The 16,145-nt window shown below is 41.6% G+C and overlaps 1 protein-coding gene across 4 annotated transcripts in view; it reads left to right on the top strand.

Annotated features, from left to right (window-relative positions):
• P4HA2 (prolyl 4-hydroxylase subunit alpha 2) overlaps positions 1-16,145 on the top strand; it is a 182,933-nt gene that overhangs the window by 134,599 nt on the left and 32,189 nt on the right. The window contains exons 12-13 of one of the 4 annotated variants that reach the window (XM_077265956.1): positions 2,900-2,959; positions 3,029-3,094. The exons of 1 other annotated variant lie outside the window; for it this stretch is intronic. In XM_077265956.1, the coding sequence (XP_077122071.1) occupies positions 2,900-2,959; positions 3,029-3,094 (126 nt within the window). The remainder of the gene's footprint in view (positions 1-2,899; positions 2,960-3,028; positions 3,095-16,145) is intronic. 2 more of the 4 variants (XM_077265957.1, XM_077265958.1) reach the window with 2 other exon arrangements.

Genomic DNA, 16,145 nt, shown 5'->3' with positions numbered 1-16,145 from the left:
CACCTCACCCATTTATAAAAACAAAAACTTTTTTTTATACTTACCTCAGTCATTCCCGGGGTGTATAGTGTTTTCAGCAGTGAAGCAGCTAGAATGTATGGGCTGTAGTCCGGACCTGAAAGGAGCCCATACATTCTAGCTACAGCCGAGCAGGAGCTGCGCAGCCGACTAGGTTAGACAGCCGTGCACAGCTCCAAAAAGGTTCCCGGGCCCCAGCACCGACGTGTGCGCCGCAGTGCACATTACTTTAGTGCACTATCAGCAGAAGCACGAGCGGGGCCCCGGACCTGCTGGCCCCTCTGTGTACTGCTGCTCACTGGGCCCCATACAGCAGTAATGGCAGTAATGCCCTGATGGCGACCCTGGGAATATGGAGAAAAGAGGAATTTTAAAACAAGGGGGCTCTAAATGGCGACAATAAAAGGCACCATTGCAAAATGTTTACACTGCCCTATCCTGTAGCACTACTTCTTGCCTAGGGCACATGTTGCTGACAGATTTTCTTTAATGTGTAAGTGGCTCCTTATTCGGTGACCCTCTAATACCATTTTAGAATGTCAGATTTAGATGATGTTCTGTATGTAAGTTCTATGAATGAATTTACAATATATCTTTTGACAAATCTTGTTCTTTGGAAAATTAACCCCAGTCATTCTGTTTTTTGTGGAAATGCAAAAATGTTGACATCATTCAAGCAGAAGTGTACCCGGAGTTCACACTGGTGGAGTTTATGTATGTTTTTTTTTCCATGAAATTTAAAATATTTTGCAAGCTGTTTTAAAGAAACTATTATTAAAAAAAAAAAAACCTGCAACTTCAAAGGGACTCTGTATCAGGACCAAAGACACACCAATCCTATACACGGTGCAGTCATTTCTGAGATTACTCTTCTTGTGCTGCTATGTAGTCAATGTAAATACCTGTGCCAAAATGTTTAATTTATTGCTATTATTGGTGGTGGGTGACTGCAGGATGCAATTCTGCTTTGCGGCTTGTCTGGCTATGAAGATTATATAATTGATCTTTTATTTAAAATTGGCCACTTACCAAATTGATTGAAATCTGCACAGAAAACCAAACCAAATTTGTACATTACTATAGCTTCAAAATACCCAATTAATGAATATAAAAGTTTGATTTGCATATGCTAGCTTGCTTAGCCGCCCTTCACCGCGAGCTAGAGAATGTATTCAGTGAGCTTTAGCATGCGCGGCTTGCTAACCTGTCGCTATAAAATTATAGTTGCTTTTGCCCTCTCTAAAGTCTGGCTTGATTATTTTTGACCTGACAGAAGGAAAAGCTAGTAAACCTTGTAATGCTAAATGGAAATTGCTGTAAACTGTTTAGGGTGCATGTTCGTTAGAGTTAAACATTAGTGATTAGTGAACATGCTCAGATAATGTGTTATCTGAGTATCTTGGGCATGCTTGAATAATATGTTCGAGTACCTGTGGCTGCAAGTTTTGCGGCTGTCAGACAGCCTGAGCACATGCCGGGACTGCTTAACAAATGGGCAATCCCCGCATGTGTTGCTGCTATTTAACAGCCGTGAACCATGTGTCCGTGGGGACTCTTAACATATTATTCGAGCACGCTGAAGATACTCAGATAACAGCTGAGCATGCTTGGATAACAGCTTATCCGAGCATCTTCTATTAAACATACATGGCTGAAATTATGCAGCTAGTGTGTGATACATGATGCCCGTGGATAGGGCAGCATGCATCAGCTGTCAGGTCCCCTTCAATAATCCACTTCGGTGTTTAGTCTGCCATATAGACCTACAAGCAGCTCATCATGGGTTCTCTGTCATGCATGATTGAGTGAAGAAGGGACCTTATGGGCAGTACTTAGCATGTCGGCAATTAACATGCTGGCTGTTAAATTGCTGAAGCACTGAGAAGTATTTTGGCTCTATATAAATGAAGATTATTATTATTATTATTATTATTATTATTAATAATAAATGGTCCCATTCAATAGAAGTATTTTTTGTGGCCTAAATATTTTATTTTTTTTGTTGATCAGGATATTGATGTCTGTAAATCCCACATATTAGCAGAATGCGTTAGAATTCTTTGAGTGCTGTGCATAGCTGTGCTTGGTACTGCAGCTTCACTGGGATGAGCTACATCAGGCCTCCTTCACACGTTCGTGAGAAAACAGTACCGGTGTCATCAGTGTGTCGTGCATGTGTCCGTTTTTACCATCATTGTCATCAGTGTCTTTCCATGGACCCATAGACTTGTGTTGACCCTTGTCATCCCTGCTGCAAGAAAAAAATGCTTGTGTGTTTTGCATGAACACACGGTCCATGTGTAGACACGGACATGTGCACAGCATGTACAGGAAACCCGGACTTGTGAGGGAGGCCTCAGTCTCAGCCCTTGGGATTGGTTGCTTTTCTTGTGGACCCACTGAAGGGGATGTTGTGCATGTTAGCTTGTGGGGTGGGCCATCAATATTTAGGTCCCAGAAATTCCTTTTAAGGCCTTATTCACATGTTGGTCGGTATTTCTCATCAACATTTGTAAGCCAAAATGCTGATTCCCTGGGAAAACACCTGGATGTACTCCTGGTTTTGGCTTGCAAATGCAGATGAAATGCTGACCGAACATACTGACTGGTTTAGTTTTCTACTTACTTTAGAGCTTAAGCAAGCACATTTCTGTATAAAGCTAGGCACATTGCAGTGATATATATATTTTCGCTGTTCATCTTCTCCCTCGTTTAAGACGTGTAATCTCACAAATTTGGTATCAAGTGCCTTCCCTAGACAATCTATTTTTTGGCTGGACTTTTACGCAAAGTACAATTGTATTTTGTGTTCAATACTTAAAAACAAACGATTATGATTATTTTTTCCTGATTTTTGGGTTAAAGTTATTGTCTGTTGCAGCGTCCCTTTGACCCCAATCTCAAATCGGATGGAAATAGGCTTGCAACATATCTTAACTATGTAAGTACCATGTTACTTGTCCTGCGACCCCTTCAGGTCTGCATTTTATTCTCACGTTTAATTTTATAGAAAGAGGAACCTGATGTATTCAAGCGTTTAGGGACTGGCAATCGTGTGGCTACCTTTCTGAACTACGTAAGTATGGTAGCTACAATGAATCATGCATGAAGGTTGTACACCACAAATATGTGAGAGTATAATAGAATGGCTACAAGATACAGAGGTAGTATTCATTTAACACAATGGTCTAATATCCTACCATACGCTCGCACTTCCGTTTTTTTTCAGACTCGTCGTCATCATTTGTAGTATATGTAACTCGCCCATGCTTCTATAATCTGAATTTAAAGAATCAATCTCCTGACATACAGTACAGACCAAAAGTTTGGACACACCTTCTCATTTAAAGATTTTTTTGTATTTTCATGACTATGAAAATTGTACATTCACACTGAAGGCATCAAAACTATGAATTAACACATGTGGAATTATATACTTAACAAAAAAGTGTGAAACAACTGAAATTATGTCTTATATTCTAGGTTCTTCAAAGTAGCCACCTTTTGCTTTGATGACTGCTTTGCACATTCTTGGCATTCTCTTGATGAGCTTCAAGAGTTAGTCACCGGGAATGGTTTTCACTTCACAGGTGTGCCCTGTCAGGTTTAATAAGTGGGATTTCTTGCCTTATAAATGGGATTGGGACCAACAGTTGTGTTGTGCAGAAGTCTGGTGGATACACAGCTGATCGTCCTACTGAATAGACTGTTAGAATTTGTATTATGGCAAGAAAAAGCAGCTAATTAAAGAAAAACAAGTGGCCATCAGTACTTTAATAAATGAAGGTCAGTCAGTTAGAAAAATTGGGAAAAGTTTGAAAGTGTCCCCAAGTGCAGTGGCAAAAAACCATCAAGCGCTACAAAGAAACTGGCTCACATGAGGACCGCCCCAGGAAAGGAAAACCAAGAGTCACCTCTGCTTCTGAGGATAAATTTATCCGAGTTACCAGCCTCAGAAATCTCAGGATAACAGCAGCTCAGATTAGAGACCAGGTCAATGCCACACAAAGTTCTAGCAGCAGACACATCTCTACAACAACTGTTAAGAGGAGACTTTGTGCAGCAGGCCTTCATGGTAAAATAGGTGCTAGGAAACCACTGCTCAGGACAGGCAACAAACAGAAGAGACTCTTTTGGGCTAAAAAACACAAGGAATGGACATTAGACCAGTGGAAATCTGTGCTTTGGTCTGATGAGTCCAAATTTGAGATCTTTGGTTCCAACCACTGTGTCTTTGTGCGACGCAGAAAAGGTGAACAGATGGACTCCACATGCCTGGTTCCCACTGTGAAGCATGGAGGAGGAGGTGTGATGGTGTGGGGGTGCTTTGCTGGTGACACTGTTGGGGATGTATTCAAAATTGAAGGCATACTGAACCAGCATGGCTACCACAGCATCTTGCAGCGGCATGCTATTCCATCCGGTTTGCGTTTAGTTAGACCATCATTTATTTTTCAACAGGACAATGACCCCAAACGCACCTCCAGGCTGTGTAAGGGTCATTTGACCAAGAAGGAGAGTGATGGGGTGCTACGCCAGATGACCTGGCCTCCACAGTCACCAGACCTGAACCCAATCGAGATGGTTTGGGATGAGCTGGACCGCAGAGTGAAGGCAAAAGGGCCAACAAGTGCTAAGCACCTCTGGGAACTCCTTCAAGACTGTTGGAAGACCATTCCCGGTGACTACCTCTTGAAGCTCATCAAGAGAATACCAAGAGTGTGGAAAGCAGTCATCAAAGCAAAAGGTGGCTACTTTGAAGAACCTAGAAAATAAGACATAATTTCAGTTGTTTCACACTTTTTTGTTAAGTATATAATTCCACATGTGTTAATACATAGTTTTGATGCCTTCAGTGTGAATGTACAATTTTCATAGTCATGAAAATACAGAAAAATCTTTAAATGAGAAGGTGTGTCCAAACTTTTGGTCTGTACTGTATATATTTTAATAAATATATGTATTCCTAATAATAATTTTTTTTCTAGGACCTGGCACGTTACATTTTCTTTTTTTCCTCTGAGTAGATGGTCATCTGGAAGTAATTTACTCTGCCAAAGGGATTTGGTTTCCTGAAAAATGTAAACTTTTATTCATAAATCATGTGTAGCACTTTCTGTTCAGCTTTACTCACTGGGTTGCTTTTCTGGATAGCCAAAACATCTGTACCAAAAGTGGTGAAAACTAGTAAGAAATGTCTGGCCTTTATTACTGCATGCATATAGTTTTTAGTGAGTCACATTTGTTCATGGGGCAATGTCAAGCAATTTGCATCCTCAAGGATGTATAATCACAAAAGGAATGCTTCCAAGGAATACTAAACTACCTGCCAACCTCACATTAGGTCACCAACGCTCTAATATTATTAGTAGCTCGCTTATATTGTTAAAGAAATTTCCACCAAAACTTGTTTGCGAAACCCACACCCACTTTCAACAAAGCAATGCCCTCTTGTCGGAGAAGGGACAGAAAGGGTCTGAAATAAGTATAGGGTAAGTCAGGGGTGGGCAATTTAATTTTCCCAATTATTATTTTATATTAATAGTATCACTTAATATTGAGCAGAATTAAGTATGCTGACACCCCCTATATACAACATAAGCCCCCACACAGCCCTAAAAAAATATACAGTATAAGCCCCCACATAGCCTCCTTATACACAGTATTTATTCTGCAGCAGGACAATAAACCTCATACATACAGCAATTGTAATTAAGAACTAGGGTAAAGAAGAGCAAGAAGTCCTGAAAGTGGTTCTATCCCTCACAGAGCTGGCCAACATACAGCTGCATTTCTCCACTCCTGATGTCTGATCTCTACAGGCACACCTTAAAGGGGTTTTCCCACAAACAAAATACATTTTGATTACTAGATCTTAGAATAAAAATAGGTTCCATAATTGGATTTGTTTTAAAAATGTTTTTTTTTTCCTATGCTGAGATAATCTTGGAAGTGCAACCGTACTATGTGGTATGTTGTAATGGCTGTGTCTGACCGTGCAGGAGCATGGACAGATATACCACAGCTCCTGGGCAGGGAAGGAAGCAAGAGAGAGTAAACAGACAGGACAGCACAGGATCACCGATGATTCTTTCTGTGAGGTAAACAACTTTTTAAACAGACAGGGAAATGTTCTTCTTTACAAAAATGGCAGCTGCAATCCCGAGCTGTGCTGTCTGTCTTTTTGCTTCATTTCCTGGCCAAAACTGTGCAAACCATGTCACCGTACGGTCAGACAAAGCCATTATGCATTACACAGGACACAGCAGGGGCACATTTATAAGATTATGTCAGCACAGGAACATTTCTTATTAACACATCCAATTGTGAAACTTATTATTATTCCAAGATCTATTGATTAAAATGTACTTTGTTCATGTGGCAAACCCTTTAAGTCAAATCCTGGATCCATTGAGATTTGGTAAGAAACCCCTCAAAAAACATGCAGCAAAACTAAATCCTAGTAGATGTCAGACACTGGAAGTAGCTTTTGGTAAATGTTGCAATGCTCATCGGGTTATATAATTTTGCAAAGTCACTTTGTTACTGCTTTCGATCAATTACATCATCTTTATATGGTTTCAAATGAATATCAAATATTGGGTTATAAAAAACCCTTTAAATTGTCCATCCTTACTTTTGACCTGTCTGTACAAAATGACTTCTCCTGAGATGTAACACAAGCATCATGTTTAGAAACCTCATATTTATTTTATTTTAGTTGTAAGGGGACTTTAGGAGTAACTTTGTATCCTCTTGTAGAACTTTGTAACACCTTTCTATATTGTGTACCGTAACATTCAGATCGACCATTATTAAGTACACGTTTTACTCTTACAGTCTGTGCTGTTTGATGGAAAACTTGTTGCTAGCCAGGAAATGTTGGTTAAATGTTCACTGCATGAATAAAAATTGGTTAGCCACAAATACACAGGAAACATGCACATGAGATGTAACACGGCAGAGCAGTACAAACCTGTTTAGCTACAATTCTTTTCGAAAGTGGATTTTCCATATCTTAACATGTTTTACAGCAATTTGAGAAATTAATAGCTTCCTAGAAAGAAATCACTCCTTTATAGTTGGTATTTCCATCTGATCAGAGTTCTTAGAATATATTGAGCCCCTACTGCATATGCAAATAAGTATTACTAGCTGCTAACCATATAGTACTATGTTAAAATATATTTTTTGTCTACTTGTCTATTTTTTTGTAATATTGGGGATTTTAAACATGTTGGTCCAACTGCTCAGGGCAAATAAACATGAAAGAAAAGGGACCCTCAATTTATGACAACATTCGATTAACCAGAGTGGAATGTATCTACAAAAAATGTTGTCCCCCCAATACCCTTCTGTTAGTGTGAGCCATATAATAATATATACTACTGCCACTGGCCGCCTACAGCTTCCCCCGATGCTGGCACGTCCAAATGAGTCAACCACTTGAATTCATTTTGAAGATTTCTGATTGATTTCCTTTTTGACTAAAGCAATGAAGAGCGAGAGATGGGACAGAGTTCATGTTATTGCAAGGATATATGCAGCCATCCTTTAATTTTATGTTATCCAGGGCATTTTCATTTTTAGTGTTATACAGGATGAGACTCAATAGCAAAGCCACAAAAAGAGGCCTAAAAATCCTCCAAAAATTCAAGAATTAGTACAGCAGAAAAGGGGCAGCAGTGCTTACCTGTCCAGGTCTCCAAACAAATGCACTATCCGGATGCATCAAACCCATATAGTAAAGATGGCGGCAACACAGGTGCAAAATACTGATAAGACAACCACTCACAGCCTACCAATCCGTGGAGGGGTGATTGCTTAGTGTATGATTGTACAGTAGAGGCTTGTATAGGGCGCTGTTCACATACAGGTAATGTCTGATTCACAGCCTATTAGTGACGCCCATACTATTAGATCAGGCGGGCTGCCCAGCACTGTGTAAATGAATCCCATGTGGACACCCCAGTATATAAGACCTAACGTGCTGGGCCTGGCTGCACCATGAAAAATAAAGTGTAAAAAATACATATAAATATGTGAAGTATTGGTCGATATTTTGGAGACCTTGTCAGGATAACACTGCTGCCCCTTTTCTGTTGTATTAATAGTTATATCGGATTAGAAACAATTTTTTTTTCTATTAAAACACAGTACAGTACAGTACTTCCAGCTTTTATCAGTGTGGTGTATTTACTACTGCAGGTCTGCAACGTTCAAGAGACAAGAACTTGTGGCGTTTCAAGTCTTAAAGTTCATTTAGTGAAACATTTTTCAACACCTTAAGACAATTTCTATAAGGTGATTTGACTTTTCAGATTTCAAAAATGGGACTATCAGTATGAACTCCTTCTTAAAGTGCTAACTTTAATGGTGTCTCAATACTTTGCTCCTTAAAGGGAACCTGTCGTCCCCAAAATCGATGGTGAGGTAAGCTCACCGTCATCAGGGGCTTATCTACAGCATTCTGGAATGCTGTAGATAAGCCCCCGATGTTACCTAAAAGAGGAGAAAAAGAGGTTAGATTATACTCACCCAGGGGCGGTCCCGCTGCAGTCCCGGTCCGATGGGTGTCTCAGGTCCGGTCTGGCGCCTCCCATCTTCATTCCATGACGTCCTCTTCTGGTCTTCACACCGCGGCGCAGGCGTACTCTTATTGCCCTGTTGAGCGCAGAGCAAAGTACTGCAGTGCGCAGGCGCCGGGACAGGTCAGAGAGGCCCTGCGCACTGCAGTACTTTGCTCTGCCCTTAACAGGGCAGACAAAGTACGCCTGCGCCGCAGCCGCGGCGTGAAGACCAGAGGAGGATGTCATGGAATGAAGATGGGAGGCTCCGGACCGGACCGCGACACCCATCGGACCTGGACCGCGACACCCATCGGACCTGGACCGCAGCGGGACTGCCCCTGGGTGAGTATAATCTAACGTCTTTTTCTCCTCTTTCAGGTAACATCGGGGGCTTATCTACAGCATTACAGAATGCTGTAGAAAAGCCCCTGATGACGGTGAGCTTACCTCACCATCAATTTTGCGGGTGACAGGTTCCCTTTAAAGAGTATAGTACTTCTCATTGAGCGCCCAAATAATTATTGCTGTTCTGCCTTCCTCCACGTATAATGCTGTGTGGATTCCAGCATACAGATAAACCTTTCATCCACTTCTCAGTAAACAGACTGTATGGATTCTTAAGTCAATATTTATTGAGATGATACTGTGAACGATAGTGGATGACAATCGTAGTGGATGGTATTGATTATGGTAAAAACGGGAACCACTGGTAAGGGGGAGTGATTGTAGTGAAGAGAGAGCCAGGACACACGTGTATCTCTTCAGAAAGCCCAGGAAAACATGTCTGCAAAACTTTCTCCTCGGAGAGCTGAGGGGGTGGTTCTAACCAGAATATACTGCTCACTTAAAGGGGAAAACACTCTTGTATGTAGAAACAGGATACATGGCTAACTAGTGACCTCTAAGGGTTGTAACTGGTACTACGCTATGAATTTATCTTGCTGCTCATGAATGGGCAGAACAATTGCGTTTGCTTCTTTTTTTTTGTGTGGAGTTTTTGATGTTTTGCACCATGATGCACATGGATACTACAGTAAATTTGTTGTAGTTTTAATGATGCAAATAGACACAATTCCATAGAGTTAGCCCAAAGTCTTAACATCTTAATCTAGATTAAGGAATATGTCCCATGGGGCAGATGCTTATTGTCCCATATTAGGGGATCAATTACTTTCCAACTCAATATAGGGCAGTCAAACTAATTTCCTTTATCAACGTTTAGGACTAGTACCCATAGCGTGTAATAATATATTTTTATAGCAAAACTGCCACTCCGTCTCCTTGAGCTTGTTCAATTAATCAACTGTAGAGATGGGCAGAACCCTGGATGTTCGGATTCAGCCTAACAGTAAAAAAAAAATAGTTTGGGTACCAGAATAGTACCAAGGACCCCATTCACTTGATTGGAGGGCCCTAAACATCCAGTGTTTGCAATTCTGTCATATGTATGACAGCGCGGCAAACGCCTCTGGTCGGCAGTAAAATCATTACCCGATAGCCGCAGTTCCCACACTGTCAAAGGACAGCATGAGCCCGCAGCTGTAATCGGAGGTAAAAAGTTTAGCTACAGTCACTGTCAACAGGTGATGGGACTACTGCTCCCATCACCCTATGCGTGCTGCCTGTAATAACAGAAAGAGCAGGCGTCAGCTGATGGTATCATCAGCCGCAGCCTGCACTCTAACTAAATAATAATTTTAAAAAATGGCGTGTGTTCCCCTGTATTTTTGGTAACCAGCCAGGCAAAACTGACAGCTGCAGGCTGCAACCTTCAGCAAGGCTGGTTATCAAAAATTGGAGTCCCCATGCTGTTATTTTCTAATTATGTTAATAATTTAAAAAACCAGCATGATGTCCCCCCCCCCCCATTTTTAACAACCAGCCAAACTAAAGCAGACATCTGGGGGGTGATATTCTCAGACTGGTAAGGGGCAATGAATATTGACCCCCTCCCAACCTACAAATAGCAGCCCACAGCTGCGCAGAAAAGACGCAACTATTGTCCAGAGATATCAAGCCCATGGCTTAGTAACAGGGAGGTGTCTATAAGATACCTGTAAAGGCACAGATGATTGGCCTCGGGGAGACCAAAACATCCAACACCGCGGAGACACCATCACGTGTTTCTCAACGCAGTGATCCAGAACACTGCCCCCATCCCTTATGGGAAATATGCAAACGCATGTAGGATAGCTGCGGAGACACCATCACGTGTTTCTCAACGCAAGCAGTGAATAGCCAGACCTTTCCCCGGGAAGGAACAACCACGGGAAGGGCAGCATCCAATAAAGGAAAACATCCAATACAGGAAAACCACCTATGCCAAGCATGGTATCCATCCACAGACAGCTGTTTCGGGGTGTTTGCCCCTCATCAGTGTGGAGTAGGAATCTGGCTATTAGGAGCAGTGCCTAGTAAAAGGCTGTAAAGGCACAGATGATTGGCCTCGGGGAGACCAAAACATCCAACACCGCGGAGACACCATCACGTGTTTCTCAACGCAGTGATCCAGAACACTGCCCCCATCCCTTATGGGAAATATGCAAATGCATGTAGGATAGCTGTGGAGACACCATCACGTGTTTCTCAACGCGAGCAGTGAATAGCCAGACCTTTCCCCGGGAAGGAACAACCACGGGAAGGGCAGCATCCAATAAAGGAAAACATCCAATACAGGAAAACCACCTATGCCAAGCATGGTATCCATCCACAGACAGCTGTTTCGGGGTGTTTGCCCCTCATCAGTGTGGAGTAGGAATCTGGCTATTAGGAGCAGTGCCTAGTAAAAGGCTGTAAAGGCACAGACGATTGGCCTCGGGGAGACCAAAACATCCAACACCGCGGAGACACCATCACGTGTTTCTCAACGCAGTGATCCAGAACACTGCCCCCATCCCTTATGGGAAATATGCAAACGCATGTAGGATAGCTGCGGAGACACCATCACGTGTTTCTCAACGCAAGCAGTGAATAGCCAGACCTTTCCCCGGGAAGGAACAACCACGGGAAGGGCAGCATCCAATAAAGGAAAACATCCAATACAGGAAAACCACCTATGCCAAGCATGGTATCCATCCACAGGCAGCTGTTTCGGGGTGTTTGCCCCTCATCAGTGTGGAGTAGGAATCTGGCTATTAGGAGCAGTGCCTAGTAAAAGGCTGTAAAGGCACAGATGATTGGCCTCGGGGAGACCAAAACATCCAACACCGCGGAGACACCATCACGTGTTTCTCAACGCAGTGATCCATATTCCCCATAAGGGATGGGGGCAGTGTTCTGGATCACTGTGTTGAGAAACACGTGATGGTGTCTCCGCGGTGTTGGATGTTTTGGTCTCCCCAAGGCCAATCATCTGTGCCTTTACAGCCTTTTACTAGGCACTGCTCCTAATAGCTAGATTCCTACTCCACACTGATGAGGGGCAAACACCCCGAAACAGCTGTCTGTGGATGGATACCATGCTTGGCATAGGTGGTTTTCCTGTATTGGATGTTTTCCTTTATTGGATGCTGCCCTTCCCGTGGTTGTTCCTTCCCGGGGAAAGGTCTGGCTATTCACTGCTTGCGTTGAGAAACACGTGATGGTGTCTCCGCAGCTATCCTACATGCATCTATAAGATACCTATCCATTACTAATCCTATAGTTATATTGTAAATAACACACAGCATGATTAAAGTTCTTTATTTGAAATAAAAAAAACACACTTTACCTTTTTTATTGAAAAATAGCAACACAGATATACTCATCTAACGCCCATTCTATTGAAGACCTCATGTCCTGTAATAAAACAAAAATAAAAAACAATATCCCTCACATGTCCATTGTTCTGTTCCATGCTGTAGCCGATGACTGGGGATAAACAGTTTTCAACCTGGACGTTGACCAGATGCGATCAACCAGTCTGAGAACCACTGGGAGAATGGGCTCCTGCAAGCTCAGCTTCCACTTACTAGAGGTGACGTCATTGAAGTTACTGCCAGTCACTGAGGCTGCTTTCCCAATCGGGCCCCTGAACTGCGGGGACCTTGATGAGATCACTGCTAGCATAGTGAGAAAAAGGCATGGGACTGAACGACTGACAGGTGAGGGATATTGTTGTTTTTTATGTTGTTTTTATTACAGGAGACGAGGGCTTCAATGGTATGGGCATTAGGTGAGTATACCTGTGTTTATTTTTAAATAAAAAAGGAAAAGTGTGTTTTTTTTTCTTCTATTTCAATAAAGGACTTTATTCTTGCTGTGTATTTATTTGCAAAATAACTATAGAATTAGTAATGGATAGGCATCTTATACAAACTCTGGCAAAAATTATGTAATCGCAGGCCTTGGAGGATGTTCATTCAGTTGTTTAATTTTGTATAAAAGAAGCAGATCACAGACAAGGCACAAAACTAAAGTCACAAAACTAAAGAAACACTAAAAGAAATCAAGAATAAAAAATGTGGTAATCGATAATGGTTACTTTTTTTAACCAAGCATAGGGTAAAACTTATGGAGTCACTCAATTATGAGAGAAAAAATTATGGAATCATGAAAACAAAAAAACACTCCAACACGTCACAAGTATTTTGTTGCACCACCTCTGGCTTTTATAACAGCTTGCAGGCTCTGAGGCATGGACTTAATGAGTGTCAAACAGTACTCTTCATCAATTTGGCTCCAACTTTCTCTGATTGCTGTTGCCAGATCAGCTTTGCAGGCTGGAGCCTTGTCATGGACCATTTTCTTCAACTTCCTCCAAAGATTTTCAGTTGGATTGCGATCCGGACTATTTGCAGGCCATGACATTGACCTTATGTGTCTTTTTTCAAAGAATGTTTTTGCTCTATGGTGGGATGCATTATCATCTTGAAAAATGATTTCATCATCCCCAAACATCCTTTCAATTGATGGGATAAGAAAAGTGTCCAAAATATCAACATTAACTTGTGCATTTATTGAAGATGTAATGACAGCCATCTCCCCAGTGCCTTTACCTGACATGCAGTCCCATATCATCAATGACTGTGGACATTTGCATGTTCTCTCCAGGCAGTCATCTTTATAAATCTCATTGGAACAGCACCAAACAAAAGTTCCAGCATCATCACCTTGCCCAATGCAGATTCGTGATTCATCACTGAATATGACTTTCATCCAGTCATCCACAGTCCACGATTGCTTTTCCTTAGCCCATTGTAACCTTGTTTTTTTCTGTTTAGGTGTTAATGATGGCTTTCGTTTAGCTTTTCTGTATGTAAATCCCATTTCCTTTAGGCGGTTTCTTACAGTTCGGTCACAGACATTGACTCCAGTTTCCACCCATATGTTCCTCATTTGTTTTGTTGTGCATTTCCTGTTTTGGAGACATATTGCTTTAAGTTTCCGGTCTTGACGCTTTGATGTCTTCCCAGGTCTACCGGTATGTTTGACTTTAACAACCTTCCCATGTTGTTTGTATTTGGTCCAGATTTTAGACACAGCTGACTGTGAACAATTAATATCTTTTGCAACATTGCGTGATGGTTTACCCTCTTTTAAGAGTTTAAGGCTGTGTGCACACAATGTGGATTTAGTGCGGATCCGCAGCGTTTTTTTTTCTGTGCAGAAATGCTGCAGATCCGCACTGTGATTTACAGTACAATGTAAATCAATGTAAAAAAAAAAAAAAAAAGCTGTGCACATGGTGCGGAAAAATCAGTGCGGAATTGCTGCGTATTAGAAAGAAGTGCATGTCACTTCTTTTGTGCGGATCTGCAGCGTTTCTGCACCCTTCCATAATAGAAATCCGCAGTGGGAAAAACTGCAGAAAATCCGCCTCAATTCCGCACAAAAACCGCACTAAATCCGCATAAGAACCGCGGCAAATCCGCAGCTGCGGATTCTGCCAGGAGATGAGGATTTTGTGCAGAAAATTCTGCACCCCTTTTCCCTACGTGTGCACATAGCCTAATAATCCTCTCCTTTGTTTCATTTGACATCTCTCGTGTTGGAGTCATGATTTATGTTAGTCCAATTGGTGCAACAGCTCTCCAAGGTGTGATCACTCCTTTTTAGATGCAGACTAACGAGCAGATCTAATTTGATGCAGGTGTTAGTTTTGGGAATGAAAATTTACAGGATGACTTTTCAAACTTAGTACAGGCGCTCGGTGCATCACGATGTGGCAAAAGTTTTTCGTGGCCATATAGAGCCAGAGAATGTCAGAGGTGGATGGAAAACAAGAAGGCAGGAATGTGTACTTAAATGTTTGACCACACCTGGAGTGCACTAAGCGCCTATACTTGTTTTGAATAGTCATTCTGTGCTGACAGACTCCTTTTAACTGCTTTCGGCCTGCCCATAGACAATAAATGTCCAGGCGGTCTTGCTACTACTCTGATTTGATGACCTAAAATTTCACCACATTGCTAAATGCGATTGTGTAGCTGCAGACGTGGGGATCCAGCTGTCAGGCACAGACCGTTTATTACGGTCTGTGCCTTTTCCTTTGCTGTATACAATGCGATAAAAAATGAACACAGTGATAGGAAGCGCTGATGACGCGTCTTCCTCCATTCACAGCAGTCATGTAATCGCTGTGTATAGGGAAGGGAACAGGAGCTTCTGGGACTTAGCAGACCGAGGCAGCTTTGCTTTACAGCTAGGAGGCTGAAGTTCCCTTGTAACTTGGGCTAATATACCAGCCACCAGTTACAAGGGAAATAAGATGAAAATTAAAAATATTTCAATATTCCTAATAGGTCTTTTATGACCTTATGGGGGCACAAAATGCAGTATACAATAAAAGGAACAACAGACACTTATTTTTGTTCTACCAGTATTGTCCAATGCCACAAAAAAGAGTGAATATGACTGTGACATAAAAATAAAAGCCCCATGAATCACAAAAGAAAGATGTAAAAATAATTTGAATATCTGAGTGAGAATATTTTAATAGCTCTTTAACCCCTTAATGTCAGCCAATACGTCTTTTAACTGACCTGAGATATAAGAGAATAGCCTCCCCATACAGATGACAATCCAGCAGCTGTCGTCTGGACACTAACTTACTGCATCATCCACGATCAGTGTTGGCACCGTCCAAATCTTTTTAACCCCATAGATGCTGCTGTCAATAGTGACTACATCATTATAAATGGTTAACAGAGTGTGGTGGCTTCCTTTTTATCCCAGGTGGTGCCCTCAGATCATGATTCTGTGGTCCTGATGTTTGCCATGGCAATTCACAACGGCTGTAGTAATCTGTTCAGAAGTTAGTGACATTTAGGTGGTAAAAATACACATTTTCATTTCTGTCGCGCCACTTTGAATTAATTCCTGAAAACCACCTGAAGAGTTAATAAACTACCTGACTGCAGTTTTCAATATGTCAGGGGGTGCTGTTTTTAAAATGATATAACTTTTGGGGGTTTCCCAATATATGGGACCCGTAAAGTCACTTCAAACATGGATAGGTCCCTAAAAAAATAAATTTTGTAAATTTCCTTGAAAAATGAAAAATTACTGCTACATTTTTAAACCTCCTAAAATGCTAACAAAATAAAATAACATTTTACAAATGGTGCTGATGTAAAG

The sequence above is a fragment of the Ranitomeya variabilis genome, chromosome 5 (genome assembly GCF_051348905.1).
Source record: "Ranitomeya variabilis isolate aRanVar5 chromosome 5, aRanVar5.hap1, whole genome shotgun sequence".
NCBI classification, from domain to species: domain Eukaryota; kingdom Metazoa; phylum Chordata; class Amphibia; order Anura; family Dendrobatidae; genus Ranitomeya; species Ranitomeya variabilis.
The sequence above is the reverse complement of the archived record's forward strand: the minus strand, read 5'-3'. Positions and strand labels throughout refer to the sequence as shown.